Raw genomic sequence first — 19,351 nt, 5'->3', positions numbered from 1 at the left:
TTGGCATTTGAATTCTACACATAATTTATCCAATCTTAATGAGAATCTTATTGTAGGAATTTAGTTTTCATTTATTCTCACACTGTTGCATTATCAAATATCATTTGGTAAACAACTCCTGACTTAATGAACATGCATACAGTTAGTGTAAACAGTACTATAAAGGTAACTGCATTTCTTCTGTCTTTAGGGTTTGACTCAGTGCCTTGCACATGTATTTATTCCTCCCAAACTCAATATTATATAGTATTCTGTTTCAGAGGAACAAATAACTTTAATGTACACTGCTTAAAAAAATAAAGGGAACACTCAAATAACACATCCTAGATCTGAATGAATGAAATATTCTCATTGAATACTTTGTTCTGTACAAAGTTGAATGTGCTGACAACAAAATCACACAAAAATCATCAATGGAAATCAAATGTATTAACCAATGGAGGCCTGGATTTGGAGCCACACACAAAATTAAAGTGAAATGTTCCCTTTATTTTTTTGAGCAGTATATTTTATTAAAACCGATCAAAGTGGTGCATGATTGTAAAGTGGACGCAAATTGACACGTTTTTTCCAAATGTTTTGTTTGAAATAAAATAATATGATTATGTGTTAATCTATCACAAAACTCCCAATGAAATACACTGCTGTATGAGGTAATGCAGTAAACAGGAAGTCCAGGGGGTGTGGCTACATTTGCAAGGCACTGAATCACCGTCCTTTTCCCACAAGGATTTGCTTTGCTGCAGCATCATGAACTCCTGAAATTAAGTAAACACATAAAAGTTTTCATCAATTTTCTGTGAGGTTAGCAGAATTCAACACGAGGTTTAGCGGTTGCTTGGGAGCCTTAGTGACCTCCGTTGGCCTTTGTGTCCTCGAGTTTTTGGTGATCCATTATCTTGATGTTCTTCTCAGCGTTTTCAGTGTTCCTCACCAGAGTCTCCAGCCTCCTCTTGATCTTCTTCTGGTCCTCCAGAGCGCAGCTGATCACTATGGCCTGAAACTTCTGGTCGATGGGGACAGGCGGTGCTTCGGTCACGCAGGCCGCGTGCAGAGCCAGCAGGTGCTGCCGAGAACCTTCCATGTCACTCAGTAACTTTTTCACTATTTCATCTATTATAGACGTGGCCTTCTGCAACGCCTCCTCCTGCTGGGGGTTCCTGATTGTGCCAATAGAGATCTCCACAGACAGGGTTCGGCCCATCAGACGGTTTGCAGTTAAATTCAACTCTTCTCTCTCACCTTGAAAATACAAGGAATCATTAAAAACGTTTTAAAACCGCTAAACCAACAATTAAACATGCTTTAAAATTTTACTTTCGCCGAATATTTCTTGGTATTTGGCCATAGAGACGACAAAATCTGACATTTTCTCATTTTACAAGTGGATAATATGCACAGATATTCAATCAATTGGAGAAAATTGAATCAAGAATATGAAGACATTTGTTATAACTTAGTCACTGGAGTCAAAATTGAATGGCTGAACCCCTCACAAACCAAAAGCGCCTTGAAAATATCAGAATCTGTCATACCTTGACCAAATGTACTTGTATAGTACACTTAAACCAGCTAATTGTTAAATTATTCTGTGATGAGAGTCTCCAGAGTCTGAAGGAAGAAGCTGACAGGCACAGAATCCAGGCGAAGTTCCAGTGTGAAGTTTCCACTAGTATGATTTAGGGAGCCATGTCATCTGCTGTTGGTTCACTGCGTTTCATCAAGTCCAAAGTCACAAAGACATCTAGGGCAACATTGTGGAGCACTCCCTGCTTCTCTCTGCCGACAAGCTTAACAGACATGCATGATTTTATTTCCCAGCAGGACTTGGTACCTGCAGAGCCTCCTTGCAAAAAGTGTCAGTTCCTGCTTGAATGGCCCTGTTATCACCGTGCTTTATTGGACACCAAACTGGCATGACCTAAATCCCATAGAGAACTGTCAAGAGGAAGAAGAGGAACACCAGCCCTGAAAAATGCAGTTGAGATGAAGGACTACTGAAGCAAACTGGGCCTTCCTATGGTCTCGGTGTCACACCTCATTAATACAGTAAGTCATATAAAATGCACCCTCTTTAAGCACTGAGTGCAGATACTGTGCGGCACATGGACATTTCTATATTCTGAATCTTGATTGTATGTGATATTCTATATTTCTGAGGAATAGAGTTTTGTGTTTCATCAAATGTAAGCCATAATCATCAGAATTAACAGACACATTTCTAAAATATATCACTGAGTTCGTCTTTCATTCACTGAAATCTCGAAACTACTTGCTGAAATTCTAATTGAGCTGCTCTTGTATCTTTAAATGGTGACGAAATGATCTGGATGTGAAAACAGTGGAGGCTTAGTGTTAAAGTCACTGTGGGTGGAGGACTAGTTGCTTCGTGTTCATCTATAGCTTGCTCATCGTCACGATCACCCGTGCATGAATAACCTCATTAGATCACAATGTTACAGAAAGAACAAAGCAACTGCAAAACACCAGGTTTCAAAGCGCAAGCCCAGTTCCGCCCTCGGATATTTATGTTGTGTGGCATTAAACTGAGGATGACTTTTTGCCCTTATGTAAGTTGCGAGAATTAGAAGCCTCACCCGGACAGATGTTACGCATTTCTTGACTGTTCTGCAAGGACTGAATCATTTCCAGGATGCTCTCCCTTTCCTGCTCCATGGCTGATGCGGCGTCGCGTAAAGCCTCCACCCTGATAAAAGGCACAAACAAGCGCATTGTTGCCACTGTCAAGCCAATTAAACCACAACAATTTACAGTGAAAGAGCTCTTCTTGGGTTCCTACTCGACACAGACGTTATTCTCTAACATTTGGAGTCGTGATTATAAAGTAAAACTGTCACCATAAAGATTTAGGTGGTCAGACATTACAGTGCACAAACGGAACATGGGACCGAGCTGACGTAGCGCACATGGTCTGGCCTGTTTCACTCCACCGTACCTCATTTCCAGCTGATCCAAACTTTCCAGGAGTCGCCCGGAGCGATCTGCCATCGACAGCGTCCTGCTGAATTTGCTGCAGGCAGATTCGTTCAGTTTTGCGTGTATTTTTGCCTGTGCCATGATAATATTGATGATGATTGTCCGCTGTGCTCTGTTAAAATCTTCCGTCCGGGAGCGCTAATGTGATGTGCGTCCAGCACTCGCTGTTCTCCAGCTAATCGTTATTCTTCGGACTGAAGCGGCGCCTCGGGGGAACATTTCCAAACATGGGCTGCAACTTCCTTCACTCGCTTGTAGAAGCTTCCCGAGGAGACCAGAGCTGCGGTTCCTAAATGTGTGGGCCGCGGACCCCTAGAGGGGCCAAGGGAACGGTCACTTGGTCAACAGATACAATCTGCTTTGGGATATAGTTTCTTTACATTTGTTTTGTAAAGGGAGCCTTTAAGTGTCCGTTGTGCTTGGATGTTATGAAACTGAGTGAGGAGCAAAGTATTTAACATTTATTACAAACTTTTAAATGGCTGTAGTAAAATATTTTGATAATTCTTCAAATAATCCTAAAGTATCTGTTAGCTTTGCAAAAAGCAAGGGAATTTTATTTGTACAGCAAAAAGGTTTTACATGATTAGGAGGAAAATGAAACAAAAACACATTGTTGTGACAAACTATAAGAAAACGGTGACAGCCTACACTTAATGATATTACAGACATTAATCAAAGACAGCCCACTTTAAATTTTTTAGCCTTGATAAAGGAACTCATAATTCAGCAAAAGTAGTTTATCCAAAACCTTTCCCTATATTGTCTTAAATTCATTATGTTATGTGACAGACGCAGAATTATTTCTTATTCTTTTTACACATAAAAATCAGAGAAATTTGGCATGCAGCTAACCTATTTATTACAAGTCTCCTGGCTCCAGACAGTCATGTCTTTGTAGGCCTGCAATTAAGAACTAAAGAACCAAATTAAGTTTGTGTTTTTGTCAATCAAATAAAAAAATCTGATAAAACACATTAGTTTGTGGCTGTAACATAAACAAACATGGAAAAAATTGATGTAAATGCCTTTGCAAGTTTTCATCATTTAAAAACTCAAACTCTGATGTACAGCTGTCACCTGCTTAATTCTACATGCAAAGATCCAGTGTCAAATAACATGAGCATACACGCACAGGCTGTACTTCCTGAACTACTATCAGTTTTTTTTTTCCTTATGTGTGATTGAACATTAATTTGAGTGTATAGAGACAACAAATTCAAATTTTATAAATATATTATTCTATGATACGGTTAAATTTGTGCCCCAAATTGCATTATCATACTTTCCTTTTCATATTAACCAATGAACTCAATTTTACTTATGCCTCATCAGAAAAAAAAATGAGATACTTTTTCTCGTCTTTAAGGAAACCTAAGACATCAGATGTAGAAATAGTCAAGAATGTGGTCACAAGGCCAACTGAAGAATCTTGCAGTGTCACCGATGCCAACTATAGCACATGTGTCAACACACCAAAGTGTTTGAGGCTCCACAGGAGAACTCTTGGCAGACAGCAACCAGCTCCCACTAAAACCCCAAAACATGCAATCAGCCCAGCTGCACAAGGGGCAGCGTGTTGCCAAAACAGAAGAGGGATGCCAACGTAAAATGACGATTGCATTTATTTATTAAATCAGACAACAATGAGAGTAGAAAACTAAAATTTTCAACAGCAGATGATTTCACGGAAGTTCCAAGTTCTTAGAATTCCAGAAGACTTCGTTGTAGAGCTTCCTCCAAATCTGTACGGAAAAAAATTAAAGACAAAATGAGGATTTACAGAAAGAAAGAAAAAAATCACCTTATTCTTTTTAAACTTTGCACATTTGATTACTTTTGAGTATAGTCTCGGTATGACCAGCATCAGATCGAATGGCATCGGTTTTAATGTAGACATATTTAGATCAATTGATTCTGAAAAAGCTCTATTTCTGATAAAGTGCAATGCAACACAAACAGCTAGAACTGATGTTTAGGTGCAATGAACAGCTCCAATCTTCAGACTTTTACAGTGACATAATATTTTGATTTGTGCTCGGCTAGCAAGAAGGAAAAAAAAAAATGCCTCTCCGTTACTTTCAGTCCTTTACAAGCTCATTGGACATTTTTTGTATCACTGGAAAACGCAGACAGAATGAAGCAGCAGGATTTAGAAAGTTAATTAGAGTAACCAAAGCAGGACTGTGTCAATGGTCAGAGTACTGAGAGGCTACCAACTGAGCTGACAATTAAATCAACATGGAAAATATAAGACATGTAAATAATGCAGTAAACCTTAAGAATTTTGAAAAAATGACTATGCATTATTTGCATATTATAGTAAAAGATGATTTAAACATAAAAAAGAGAAAATCTTGAGGTGTTTTATAAGTTTATATTCTTTTAACAATGGCTTCATCCAAGTAACACAAACTTAAAAATGTCAACATCATCATTCCACACCACATCATGTTAAAGTAAAACTCATTTACTCTAATAATGGACAGACAGAGCAGCAGGTATCCAGAATAATATTCTTCATCAAAGTTGAAAAAGATTTTTAAAAGACAAAAGAACGGATACAGCATGCTTCATGGATAGCTTCTACAAATTGCACAACAGAAAGAACTACTTGACCAACATCCAGGCATAAAAATCAGTCTGGTTTTCTGTAATGGCTGTTGAAAGAGCTTTCAGTTAAATAAATACTAGAGCAGTGAGGACTGACTTTCCCCGAAGAGTCAAATAGGCTCTTTACGGGATTCAGGTCAGTGGAAAAGCTCCGACTATTCTTTGATTTTTTTCCCCCTCAGGAACAAGCATACTGCAAAACAGTGGAGTCCACTGACCCAGTAACGCAGGTCTCCACAAACTCAACTAGTGGATGTAAAAACTGACCCTGGTTTAGTTAAAACGTTGCCATGGTCACAATAAGGATGCAAGTGTTTTAATAAAAATAACTGTCACAAATTAAAGCAGCAGAAAATATTTGTGTTAAGCTGTCATAAGCATATTTAATTCAGCCTTTTATCATTCAATTAAAGCATAACACTTCTAGTATTGTCCTAGACGACTACCCTCATGTACAGACACAGTCAGTTATAACAATGAAAATTTCAGAGTAATGTTATTGACATCTTTACTTCTCAAACTCCCAGCTGGTATCTGCAGAAGGTCGCCGACTCACGACTGAGCAGAGTTCTGCTGGAAGACTCTTCCTTTCAAAAGGGAGACGTTGCTTTTCACTGTCACCATATGTATGATTAGTTTTTATTCCAGAGCAAATGGATGCTCTGGAATGGAGTCAATATACTGAAGACACATTTACAAATAAATACTCTTCGGGTAATTGCAGCATAAACGTTCACCATCAATAACAGAAACAAAGCGAGTTATAGTCTACACACCCAGGATCTGAAAGAAAAACAGTTTCTAGCTGTATTATAAAGCTGTTATAACAGATCCTTCCAATAGGAAAATACTCATCACATTTCCTGTTAGAAAATAGGAAATGTTAGTCTTGAGACTAACAAGTTTAGTCCTATTTTAGTATGAATACATACCAGCAGACTCTCTTGCAGCCTCTCTTGCTTCCTCTGCACTCAAAGACAGCGCACGGCACATTTCTTCATCTATTTGCTCTGGAATAAAAACAGAAAAAAATGCAACTGATTGATTCTAAAAATTGTAATCAATTACTAGGAATTTGGTACAGACAGAGCAAGTCAATTGCAGGGTTACTTTCACTTCCTGAAAATCAAAAGGGCTTCAACACAGAGCATTAAGTTTGCAGATAAATCAATCTGCAATTTCAACTGGCATTTTGCAGCATCCAAACAAAATCAGACTGGCCTGGCTGAGGAAAATGAAAACAGACTTTACATATGTCTGGCACATATTTTTGGTAGTAAAAATAGTTTTTCTTACAGTAAGTGTAATGGCCAGTAGCTCGTTTACCTTCATGAGCTTCTGGTTCATCATTGACTTTATTGGTGCTTAAAACCTTCACCAGTGTTTCGTCTTCAATCTCTGTACAAAGCACAAACCAAGATTGAAATGCGGTACAAAAAATGTGAACAAACGGGAAACGAACTGATTTACCGTCACTTCCTGAATTGATCTCCACAGCATTGATTATTTTTACAGTTTTGGGGTCCGGTTTTGAATCCCTCATGCACTCCCGGGAGCTAAGGCATGGCTCCAGTGTACAGTGCATAGCATGATAATGTTTATGAAACATTGGTACACTGCTGAAGCTCTCCTGGCACTCTTGGCACACTACGTCAAAGGTTTTGCCCAGGTTCAGGGCCGCATGTTTTGTGTGGATATGACTCTTCATCTGTGCATAAGAGGGAACAGACACGAAGCAGGGCACGCATATGTACAGACATCTTCCTTCTGTAGCGAGGTTTCTCATGCACCGGGTGTAAGTGGCTTTCTTTTTCTCTATGAATCCTTCTCCATCCATACAAGGACATACATTCTGACGGGTTTCCTCAGCAGCAGGAGGCTGAACAACTTCAGGCTCGTCCATGCAGTAGTAGTCCTTACTGTGAAGATTCCTGTAGTGACCCACAAACTCGTCCTCGGTGTCAAACTGCATGCTGTCGCACAGGCCACAGAAGAGGGAACTTTTTATCTGCCCGCCGTGCTCATTCATGCAGTGTCGCCGCACGGTGGATTCTTTGAAGAACTTCTGTGGACAGTGTCCACAGATGAATCTCTGGAAGCTGTGACTGCTCATATCGCTGCAGTGTTTGAAGACGGCCGCTTCTGACTCAAAGACGTCTTCGCACATCCTGCACATCCAAGTGTGTCCCGCTGTCGAAGACGGCGTCTCCACCGCGTCCTGCCGCAATTTGGAAGCAGAAGGCGAGGGCAATGAGACTTCGACGCTAGTGGAAGGTTTGGCCTCGAGGTTTGAGACGAGGTCAAAGGGAACCTCTTTCTCTGTGAGGTAGGTGTGTCCTCTGTGGACTTCGGAGACGTGCAGCAAGATATCTTCGTGCCGGGGCATTTCCACTTTGCACTTGCAGCAGAAGAACAGGAAGTTGGAGAGGTGGGCTCCCCCGTGGAAACGGCTCATATGTAGGCGAGCAATTGAAGACTCCCCCATGTGTTTGCCACAAACGCCACACTGGTGGAAAATCTGGTTTGCAGCCAGGAGATGCTTACTAGCGTTGGCCTCCTCAGAAAACTGCAGGCCGCATTCACAAAACCAAGCCGCCACCAAGATCCTGCTGCTGCTGCCGTCGTTCACGCCTGGGCTCAATCTTTGTCGTTTGGCTGGAAATCCATGGCGGTCACTCCATTCATTGTTTCGTTTCTGAAACTCAAACTCGAGGCCAGACGATATTCTTTTCTGATGGTTCTCTGCTTTTCTTTGAGTTTGTTGCATTTCAACAAAGCGACTGTACTGAAGGAGCGCTTTCGGCATTGTTTGATTGACCTCGACTTTGTGTAGCTTCGACTCTTCATGTCTTTCAATTTCAGCCTGGTTGAGAAAGATTTCAGAGCACGGAATGCACTGGCCTCGGACTTGGAGCTGTTTCATAATGTCCACTATGGTTTTGTCGGACTTGGCCACAGCGCAGCCTTGCCTGCAGTGCACACTAGAAGAGAAACATGAAGAGTAACGGCTAAATAAATAAATACTGAAAACATCAGTGCAAACAGTGCCTTGCAAAGATAGCCAGACTGCTTCAAAAAGTTCTGAGTTGATGCATTATAGCCACAAACTATGTTGTATTTTATTGGGAATTGCTTGAAAGACCATCAACATTTAAAATGTACAGAGCCATTTTTGTCCTCATCTCTCCCAAGTCCGTCTGAAGCCACAAAGCAACATGAGCCATTGGAAAGAGAGAACTTGTTGAGTCTATAAATGCCAACTTTGTTTAATAGTTAAATTTTTATTTGTTTATGTTTTGTATTTCTTGCACCATTATTATTTATTTGTTTGGAAAAAACGGCTAAAGAAAATTCAAGGGATACCTTCGCAAGGAATTGCATATGTGGAATTAATAAAGTCGCGACAAAACCTACTTGAAGTGAGCTTGAGCTGTCTGATGGGAGATCAGCACTTGGTGACATAAGGAGCAGCGGACCTTGAATGCCACATCCTTACACAAAGCGATGAGACGGTCCTTCACGTGATGTGGGACCGGAACCGGCTGCGCTGTTCCTTTCCTTTCTTTAACAAGAAAGTGAAAGAAGTTCAACGAAAACTTGATCATCAAATTTTAAGTTTAAAGAAAGTATGTATACAAAGTCCAACACAAATGTAACAATAAGAACATCGTGCTGCCAAATCAGTTGTTAATTAAATCAATAAGCCTCACCGGTCATAACGAGAGACTCAGTGAAGTGGTTTTTGTCTGACATGTGCTGAAGACACTCGTCTCGTAAGTTAAAGAGGAGGAAACAGGCGGGACAGGCAAAGCAAACGACCCGCTGATAAGTTTGATCCAAGCTGTGATTGTCAGTGCTGGACGAGGAGATCTAATAATGAAAAGCAAATACATTTTAAATTTGTCAGCAGAATATCCACCATCAGCGACTTCACTGAAAACACACCAACCTTGGATTCAACGTGTTTTTTCCATTCTTCCTTGGTCTGAAAGCGCAGACAGCAGGCAACGCAGGCGAAGAGCTCGGATGGACTTCCTCTGAGGTGAATTGTTGGGTCACATGGAGAGTGATCAAACCTGCAAAACATTTGCACAAAATGACCCCCTTATGTACGCGGCAAAAACTACACAAAATAGTCCTGCAGTGAACAGAGCGGCGACATTACCGCTTCAAGTGGCCATCGAGGAGGGAAATGTTCTCGTAAACACGACCGCAGTTAATTACTGGGCAAGTGTGACCAGTTGAACTGCTTCTAGGGAAAGCGGCATGAGTGCGTCTTCTTCCTGAACCGGCACTGATCACTCCAGGCTTAGGGCCTGAATAGACACAAAAAGCATAATGATTATTTATATTTAACAACGCACAGAGATCATTAGAGTAAAGCGATTTATATTCCAAACAGTTCCAGATTTGTTTGGAATATAGATTTACCTGGCATCCTTAACCACATGTCCACACAGCGCTTTGCTTCCATGCTTACACCATTTGCTGATGAACCAGCCAACTCTTGCTGCCCATGAGCTTTTTGTAAGATTTGTTTTTCCTAAAAGAAAAAAGGAAAAGCAACAAAGGTATGACAACAAGCACAAAGTTGTGAAAACCAAGAAAGAAAACATAATGCCAGTGTTTTAAATGACAAGTACTGACTGTGCAGCGTTGCTAATTTATAGTTGATTGGAATTGTTTATTCTACGCTTTGGCCACTGGAGGGCACTGTTTTCACTGTCTTTGTTGTATCCAAAAAAAAAAAAAAAACAGGGGAGAAATTATAATGGATACTTATTTTAATTCTGTTCTTTGATAAACAGGAAAAAACAATTGTAGTAAAAATATCATTATTGTTATTTCAAGCATTATCCAAATGTTTTTTTTTTTATTTTTATTTCAAGATAAATCCTCAAGAAAGGCAGAAAGAGGTTATTGGGAACATTTGGTTTCCGTTATACCTTTGACTCTCTATAACTAAGCAACATGATATGGTGTGACTTGGCAATAATCATACACGCATCAAAAATCTAAACTTTTTAAGATTACATGTAAAAGCGATGTGTAACAGAAAAGTAACACTGCACAGAATCCTGAACATGCTACCCCCAACAGGAAATACGCTGGTGGCTGCAATGAAATGGTTTAGATCAAAAGCGGAAAAAACAGGAAATTGGTGTTTACAGATTCATCCAATCTGACTGTGTAAAAACAGCTGGACAGAGATTTAAAACTCCAGATATGAAACAGAAAGTTAGAAACACACCCCCAAAAGACCTACAGCTATTAAAGAATTTAATGAAGAGTTATGACTTGGGGTGGATATGAATTTAAAGATTCCAAGTAGTAATATTACACTACAAGGAATCATATTTGCAATGCAAAGGAATTCATACTGTAAATCTTTATATTTACTGCGTACATCTTTATATTTTCTGTTTAAAATACAGTATGGCGTGTGATTATTAGGCAGAAAAAACATTGAACTTTGTTCTTTAAGGTCTCACCTTAAATGCTTTACATTTATCCGCCCTCTCTTTTTTCTCCTGGGCCACCTTATGTGCCAGTCTGTCAAGTGTGGACGTTACACGAGCTTTGTGTCTGTTGATTTTGTCTTCAACCTAGGAAATTTTTTTTTTTTAAAAAGATCACACTTTTAGAAGTTTGTATTATCACTTACCTATTTTGTCACCCACCATGCCAGCCAGTGACGAGGACCCTTCATCCTCACTGTCACTCAGCAGGTCAATGCATTCCAGTACTGGTCTAAAAGGGCCCTCCTGAAGGAAGAACATAGCTTATCATCACAGAAAAACACAACTACACAAGAGATCTATGCTGGAGCCTTTTGTGCTTTATTACATTTAATATAAATCATTTGACTAAGTAGCATTAAAATAAAGATTAATTCATGAGATTAATTAAATAAAACCCTACAATCATAAATGAAAGAATGTAGAACTGACGTGATTTTCTGATAACAGTGCAATAATGGCTTAACAAAGCTTTCAAATAATGCTAGACGACAGACAAATGGCAACTTCAATAAATTAATTTTGTTATCATTTCAAACTGCAGCACTCTCAAAAGTTAATAAAAACGTGAAACGTAACGTAAACGTGACCCACTGATACAAACTCCACTTCTTCCAACTCATCGTCATCGTCTAATGGGGTTGGTGAAGACATTTAGCTTGGAGGGGAAAAAACAACAACAACAAAGTTTAAGCCAGAAGAAGAAATTATGTACATAAGCAATAGTCTAAATAATATACAACTACCAGGGGCTTTTGCAACATATTAGCTGGCAGAATTAAAGCATAATTCAATCTGTGCTCACCATTTAAAACAAGTGTTGTTGAAATATAACGTACACCCAACAGGGCGCGACAAAATGCCATGTTCAAGTACTTACCTGAATCGAATATAAAATGCTCTACTTTGCATATCTTAGATCAAATCCATATTTTAAACACATTTTGCATTGTCCTTTAGGTGGACTACCACAACATGTCAACTGTACAAATGCTTACCACTTGCTTAACAACTTTAAAGGTTGGACAATCTTGAACAAATGTCCCAAACGTTGGGACATTTGTAAGCCTTATTAGCATTTACAAGTAGCTAGTAAGGCTAGCTACTTGAGAAGTGCAACAATAGCAACGTCTTGATTTCGCTAAAGTACTCCACAATCACAAAAGTGACTGTTTTTTCCCCCAACATATAGATCAAACTGAATAGCTCGTTTACCAAATTTCTCCTACTGGCTTTTCCGTTTGCAGAGTGGCGACTAGCTCCTGCAAGACTCCAAATCAACGTGAACGCAGCTAATCCAGTCTGCTACGTCATGACAAGCTTGTGCGCTTCTTTCTTATTGCGGGGTGTGCCGGACAGGCGGGGACTTTTTTTTTTTTGTCACAACTTTACGGTATCCACCATGATGTGCCAGCAGTTAAATCGTATAAATGTATTTATATTTTAACAGAGTCATGTCAAAATTTTGTTAATCCCCTCTGAGGTATTTTATCTCCTGTCAGTACAGCAGTTAACTAACCACTCATCTTTTGCAATGAACTCCAAGTCTTTTAGACAGTCTATAGGTGCGTTTTTGGTGGATTCCCAAAACGCAAAACTTGAATTAGCAATTTTATTTGTCGATTCAATTTTTACATTTTTCTTATGTGAATGTGCAACTAACGTCAGTATCACGACAAACCACGCAGTCACACAGCCTAATTTAAAACTATCAGAACTGAAATTTGACGTTTTTAGTTCCTATTTTATTAGCTTATTTAATTGAGTCAAATTTCTGTGGCTGTGTTTGCAATTTTATTTGTTTTATCGAAACTGGTCTCTCTTGTAAGAGATCTTGGATCTCAATTAAATGATCTCAATGATGCCACTCATGGCCTCCAAGCTCTTCTCTTGGATACGCTGTCAAACGTCAGAATAACTTCCCGCATGTCTGGGCTCGTTTCCTAGGAGACGTGGGACATTGTGGCCAGCTTCTGTGCTATTTATGTCTGAGTCCCAGTCTCGCCATCACAATTCACTTTGATTAGGCTGTAATCAAAGTCAAATGCGCACATTTTTCCTGTAGCCTCATGGAGCAATCAGAGGTCTTCCATACTTTACTTTTGTGATAATACATCTGCTCCTCATTTCCTGTTTGACTCTCATTTTACAGCAGAAAAATTACATCATCCAAACCTTATAATCAGCGCTGGATTATGACCAGAAAAGGTTTGTATGTGTTGCCTTCCCAAATTCTGAAAATGCTAGAATACAATCCCATTTTACGTATATTATTTACCAGATAGGTATTTTTTTAGGACATCAGTATGTCACAAACTGGAAAGTCGCAAACTATTACCAAACAATACTGGTAGAAAAGCATTCATAATTTTACATCTGAACTGGGCTGACACAACGTGACTGACACAGATATCCATCCGACCGTCCAATAGGACAGTGTGAAATATTGCAGCGTTATCCTGGTGGGCAGGCCACTCTGCAGCAGACGCAGCGCTGCCTGGGATAAATCTGCTGACTCTCCCTGCCCCTTGTGGAAATGAAATAAATAATAAAAGATGCGCCTCTCTGCTGAGTCATGCGTTGTGCCTCACAAAAATGATATCTCTAGCCTGGACTGTCCACTTTGACCCTGTGCGCTCTTAACGTTTTGCAGTGTGATGCTCCACGTATGCCAGCGAACGTCTTTTCGCCGCATCCCGAGCTCTGAGTGGTGGAAAGGCGCACAGGAGAGGAGGCAACTGTCTGGAGCAGAAGGAGCTGTCCTATATTTCGCCTTATGATGATCGCTGCGGCGTTTTTGGTCCTGCTAAGGCCATACAGCATTCAGTGTGTGCTGTTGCTTCTGCTGCTTTTGCTCGGGACTATTGCGACGATTTTATTTTTCTGCTGCTGGCATCGCAGGCTCCGAAATGGGAAACATCCTATGAAATCTGTGCTCTCCGGTGGACGCTCCAGGAGTCGCGGTGAGTACAGCGCAGGCCAGCCGCATCTCATCATCCCTAACTGCTTAGTCTACATTATTGTGCATGCTGTTTTCTGCATTCTTGCGTTGGTAATTAACAAGCATAACACATCTGAGAATTACTGTGCAGTTTCACACTTTAAAAGAATGTTTGATCAAAGTCTAATGCAAAATATGTTATCTGTTCTGTAGTTGGTCTCCGAACGCATCATTTTCGATCGGAGGTAGGATAACCTTTCACATTGTTTTGTCATTAATACACTGAGTAAAGTTTGGTCAAGTAGGCCACTTCTGAAATCCAAGAGCTTCACAAAGTTAGGTTCTTTGAACTTTTACCCGGGACTGCATGACTATTTCAGGTACTGTAAATGTGCGCAATGCGCAACCATTATCAATAAATAATGTTGGCGAAGAGGTTTTGCAGTTTAAATGAATTAAGACTTTGCGTGTGCTCTCATAACTGTCAAACACGAGGTGCAACTGAACCAACAGAAAGCCTTTTAACGGTGTAATCCAGGCTAGATAAAAACCAAAGCAACATATTAATCTAGATAATGTATTTTTCTCGCTTGCTTTTCACTCCAAACAAATCATGGAAATTGTCTAAATCAAGTGTGAAAAGCTGCCTTAGTCTTACATCAGGATTGCTGTGTTTTGCTGGAACTTTCTGACATATGGAAGACGTGGTTTCAGTATCTCTGGAAAGTAATATATTTCTGTAATGATAGTACAAACTGATGTTTTCCATCCTTATTGTAATAAAAAAAAGTAGGAGCTGGTTTAACATGGTAGGTCATGTTATTGAACCTGGATTTAATATGAATCCCCGCTGACTCAGTTCAGTTCTCATAGGGTATCATATTCAAGGACATCAAGGCTGTTGTGGACCTTCAGTGTTGTTAAGTTATATCCTTTTGTCTCCTAATAAACCCCTAGACGAAGGTGCAAAAAGCTTTATTTTCATTTTATTGTTTGTTATTTATGAAACAAAAACATGTACTTAATTTTGTTTCAAGATGAATTCTAAGATTTATACAGTTCTCCCTGTTAAAATTCCATATGCCTGTAACAAAGGACATAATAAATGATAACATTTTTTAAGACACATGTAATTAGACATGTATCCCATACAACTCAATTGTGTAGAACACATGGAAGTCAAGCAAATATCTTTCATTAGTGTATTAAAACAACCTTTGATGCAATTTCTGCATTGAGACTTCTTTGTTATACATCTGTAAGCATCTCACATCTTGACTTGGCAAATTATTATTAGTCACCTCTGCCTGCAAAACTTCTAAAAATCAAATATGTTCCAGATTATTGGATCCCCTCACATTCTTTCTGTCAGTTCAAATTTAAATAATAATTGGACATATTCCTAACTTATTTCACTTTAGCAAAATCTCAGTTCCATCTGAAGATAAATAGACAAAATAACTGCATAAGATTTTACTGCCACCATCATATTTCATGAATGTAGTGTTTTTGTCTGTGACAAGCAGTTACTTGCATAATCCCCATCCGTCTGACCTCTTTGTGTTTCAGTATTTTACATTTTTGATTATTTACTATCGTTTATTTATGTCCTCAGCTTTTTCACAGCCGTTTCCATTCCTGTGTGCAGCTTGCTCATCCCGCCCTCGTCTCTGTGTTTGGGTCTCTGCCAGTCATGGCAGTGCAGTGTGTTTTTTTGTGCCAAACCTACTACTCGAAATTATGGCCTAAAAATTCAAGTTAGGTCTCATGAGTCCACTCCACAAGGTTTTAGGAGATTTTAGAACAGCAAGAACAGGTCATCTTAATTTCAACAAGACGAGTGTCGTTATAGTTGTTGCGGGATGTGAACTTAAGAAGACTGAATGTTGAAATCTGATCAAAAGGGTCTTCAACAAAGTACATTTATGCAACCAAGTAACTGCAGTTTTAATTTTTCACATTTGTCTGAAAAACAATTAGAACTCAGGATTTATTTGCATCCCTGAATGTGAGACAGTTTCTGTGTTGAATGTTGTAACATCTGTGCCTTTTTGACATTTCATTGTTTTTCCCAGGGTTTCAGACACAGTCCACGTCACTTAAGAAGGACCGTGCATGCCCGAGTGACGGAAGAAAAGCCCAGTCTGGTCGAGGTTCCAGAGAGTGAACCCGATGTATCCTCGACCGTGAGAAAACGTAAAGTCAAGAAGAGACTCCCGCCAGAGTTTTACCAATCTGTGCAAGTCACTCCCACTCGTAAAGCTGTAGGTATCCCTCCCTAACGGTAACCATCATTAACACAGATGATGAGGTGGTGCAGGTTATTTGATTTATCCGCTACTGGGGTCCACTGTGTGCTTTTGAACATTTAAGATCTTTAAAAAAAGGTTTATTTAAAGGGCTTGCATATGGGTGTGCTTTTGAACTTTGATCTCTACATAGGTAATCTCTGAAAAGCTATTATGGGTAAGAGTTATATGACATATGAAGATAAAAAAAACTGCCATTTCATTAAATTATGACTGATCTTCTAACATATACAACTAGCAATTGTTAACACAACATACAATAAAGCCCCTTCTGAATAATTTTAGGGGATATTAATGAAATAAATGCTATTTTCTTTTGAGGAACTGTGACAGAGAGAAAAAGGTATTTTTAAGAAGAAACCAGAGTGAAACGTGTGTAAGTGGAAGTTTTGAGTAATACACATTTTTGATTGAGAATCAAATTTCAAGTTTATACTTTTATACAAAAAATGTCACATAGCTTCTCATTGAAATGGTTATAGTTGTTTCTTGCCTGCTACAACTTTGCGGTTCAAATTCAAAATAATTCATTTTTATAGTGATATTTGTTCAGTTTATTCAGTCCTCTTGTTCAAGATGGTACCTGCTATCATTCCAACCATATCTGTTCATTTCAGTCCTTCAGCTTCAATTGTAAACATGATATACCCTGCCTATGTGCCATATAGCACAAAGGTTTTATTCTCAGCAGAGCGCTTTATCTTTTCAGAATGTGTGGTCAAAAAGTTAAGGAGAGACAGAACCCATCTCCTGATCAGAAAATAATTGCTTGTTTTTTTTTTTTTTCTAGCTGGAAAAGTACAAAGAGCTCGAAGCATTTGGAATTATTGGGTGTGGACACGTTGGTTTCTTTGGAAAGTTGGGTGTTCACCTGCTGCTTTAAACTGAAAACATTTTCTCCAGCAAGAAAAGATCTTACACATATATATTATACCATTAAATATTTCTATGCCTGCTACTTAGAGATATTTTCACGTATAACAAATATTTGAAAAATTTCATATATTACACAAAAACTACTTACCACTTTCACACTACAAATGTCATTCATTGGGATTTACGTGAATCCTGGAAAGTTATAAAAGTTTTGATGATAAAAAAAAAAAAATCTAATAAGTGTGGTACTTAATTGTCAATAATTTGCAGAATAAAAGCTTTAAGTCTTTTGGGGAACATCTCCTTTGGTTTTGCACATCGAGACACTAAGACCTTTGACACTTATTTGCAAATTAGCTCCATCTCACTCAGACTGAATGGAAAGCATTTGTGAAAAGCTATTTTTAAGTATTACTAAGATTCTTAGTTAGATTTAAGTCATTCTAATTAATATTTATGCTTTGAGCAAAAAACATTCTATTGCAGCTCTGGTTTATGTTTTGTGAAGGTGAACTTCAACCCTCATCATATCTATTCTGCAGTAGTTTTAGTTGTGATCTCTGTCAAATTTTGTGTTATGTTGGAAGTGACTAATAGTTCAAAGGAACCTATTGATCTGTGTAGTCCTGTATGATAACTGGAGATCACAGGGACACATTTTGGTTTTTAATCATTGCAGTCTTCAACAAACAAGATCCAGCATAGATGTGCCAAAGCTTTTTTTCTTTTTTCTTTTTTTTTTTTTTTTACATAATTTTTCACTTATTTTACTTTAAACCAAGCAATAATTTCTATAAATTGACCATAAGTGTAACAAACAGATAAGTGGCAGAACTCTTGACCTAGTTGTGCAAATAAACATTAGCAAATTTGTAAAATCACAAGAGTCCCAAGATGACCAAACATATTTTAGCATGTCAGGATTCAGCCTGAATCAGAAAAAAATAGTAATTTGTATAATTAGGCTAATTATCATCCCACCCTTTTTTTGTGGTACAGTCCTATATTGTCAAGATGACAGATTTACAGTGGTCGTGTCGATAAGAACGTGTCTCCAGCCTTTAATCTGTTTAACTGGTCCAGACCAGTGCAAAGGAGCTAACGACAACACATTTTATTGACAGGAAGTGAAGCCGATGCAGACGTGTCTTATTTCATGTCTTGCTCTTAAAGACGTTCGCTGCCTGCATGAATCTTGTAAAAAAAGCTAAATGTTTTACCAAACGAGGATGAAAACTTTGTGCTTCCTTTCATGTTTTACCCACAATGATTTTTCTTTTAAAACTTGCCAACCACAGAGTAGAGACTCTGCCAAGTAACAGTAATCTAAGGCCACTCCCTGGAGAGAAATGAGTCATTGTGGGGTGGTTCTGTGATCTTTCTTGTATCCTTGCTTCTGCAGGGATTTTGTGCACTGTCAGATTTACTCAGGTAAATTTTCATTTACCCCTAGAAAAACAATGGATCTTAAGCCGTATGTCCTTTCACTTTTTCTTATTCTGAATAAGCGGAAGTATGGTCATAATATAAACGCAACATAAAGCTGCCTCTGCAGGACTTGGTTTTCATCTGATGAAACAGGAGGCAGTGATGCTGCTATTATTAACAAAGCGTTTCTATTTTAAATGAGAAATGATTCTGCGTGGCCCTGTTGAAAAATTCTTCACACAAACAATCCATCTATTTATAGATGCAAAAGAACAAAAGTGGATAGAAATCCCAAACTCCTATTTTGCAAATATGTGTCCCTGAAGTCTAAAAAATTAATAAATAACATATATATGTTAACTGTTGTGGATGCACAAAAAGAAGATGTGGCTTTACTAGTCTTTTAAATTTATGGTAGTATGACCAATAGGTTTCTTTTTTTGCTTTTAAGAATTTGTAAAATATTTACAAAAGTTTGAATGTTGCGCCCATTTTTAACCAGAAATTATTATATGTTGAATGTTTCATTCATTGTATTTTATTTTATTTTTATTTCATCATCAAGAGAGTCTGCACAGGGGACTGTTCACCCTATGTTTATTTTTCCACTGATAAATGTTTTTCAGCATCATTTTTGTAGGGGTGCACTCATTTATTTGCACCGATTT

At 38.6% G+C, this 19,351-nt stretch overlaps 3 protein-coding genes across 16 annotated transcripts in view; 1 reads left to right on the top strand and 2 right to left on the bottom strand.

Moving 5' to 3' along the window:
• Nucleotides 1-508: 508 nt before the first annotated feature.
• Nucleotides 509-3,324, bottom strand: bag2 (BCL2 associated athanogene 2). The gene is made up of 3 exons (XM_015060676.1): nt 2,957-3,324; nt 2,598-2,707; nt 509-1,242 (listed from the first exon to the last, which is right to left on the bottom strand). The coding sequence occupies exons 1-3, from the start codon at nt 3,076-3,078 to the stop codon at nt 848-850; spliced, it is 627 nt and encodes a 208-aa protein (XP_014916162.1). The 5' UTR covers nt 3,079-3,324; the 3' UTR covers nt 509-847.
• Nucleotides 3,325-4,604: 1,280 nt separating this feature from the next.
• znf451 (zinc finger protein 451) lies at nt 4,605-12,462 on the bottom strand. 2 transcript variants are annotated; one of them, XM_015060643.1, is made up of 13 exons: nt 12,345-12,462; nt 11,724-11,787; nt 11,292-11,375; nt 11,103-11,216; nt 10,042-10,153; nt 9,776-9,926; nt 9,560-9,686; nt 9,321-9,480; nt 9,025-9,172; nt 7,081-8,591; nt 6,937-7,008; nt 6,543-6,620; nt 4,605-4,742 (listed from the first exon to the last, which is right to left on the bottom strand). In XM_015060643.1, exons 2-13 carry the CDS (start codon nt 11,781-11,783, stop codon nt 4,702-4,704), a joined length of 2,658 nt encoding a protein of 885 aa, XP_014916129.1. In that variant the 5' UTR covers nt 11,784-11,787; nt 12,345-12,462; the 3' UTR covers nt 4,605-4,701. The 2 variants fall into 2 exon arrangements, with proteins under 2 accessions (XP_014916129.1, XP_014916137.1); XM_015060651.1 differs by lacking the exon at nt 11,724-11,787.
• Nucleotides 12,463-13,631: 1,169 nt separating this feature from the next.
• The window catches only part of dst (dystonin), a 115,539-nt gene continuing 109,819 nt past the window's right edge, over nt 13,632-19,351 (top strand). For 8 of the 13 annotated variants that reach the window (XM_015060476.1, XM_015060564.1, XM_015060522.1 and 5 more), the window contains exons 1-3: nt 13,633-14,092; nt 14,284-14,315; nt 16,146-16,334. In XM_015060476.1, the coding sequence (XP_014915962.1) occupies nt 13,906-14,092; nt 14,284-14,315; nt 16,146-16,334 (408 nt within the window). In that variant the 5' untranslated portion in view covers nt 13,633-13,905. Of the gene's footprint in view, nt 14,093-14,283; nt 14,316-16,145; nt 16,335-19,351 lie in introns of all 13 variants that reach the window. The other 5 variants (XM_015060460.1, XM_015060484.1, XM_015060469.1 and 2 more) reach the window with 2 other exon arrangements.

This window comes from Poecilia latipinna, unplaced genomic scaffold, assembly GCF_001443285.1.
Source record: "Poecilia latipinna isolate Pla-1442-1.1 unplaced genomic scaffold, P_latipinna-1.0 Scaffold67, whole genome shotgun sequence".
Classification (NCBI taxonomy): domain Eukaryota; kingdom Metazoa; phylum Chordata; class Actinopteri; order Cyprinodontiformes; family Poeciliidae; genus Poecilia; species Poecilia latipinna.
This window is presented reverse-complemented; position numbering and strand designations above follow the sequence as displayed.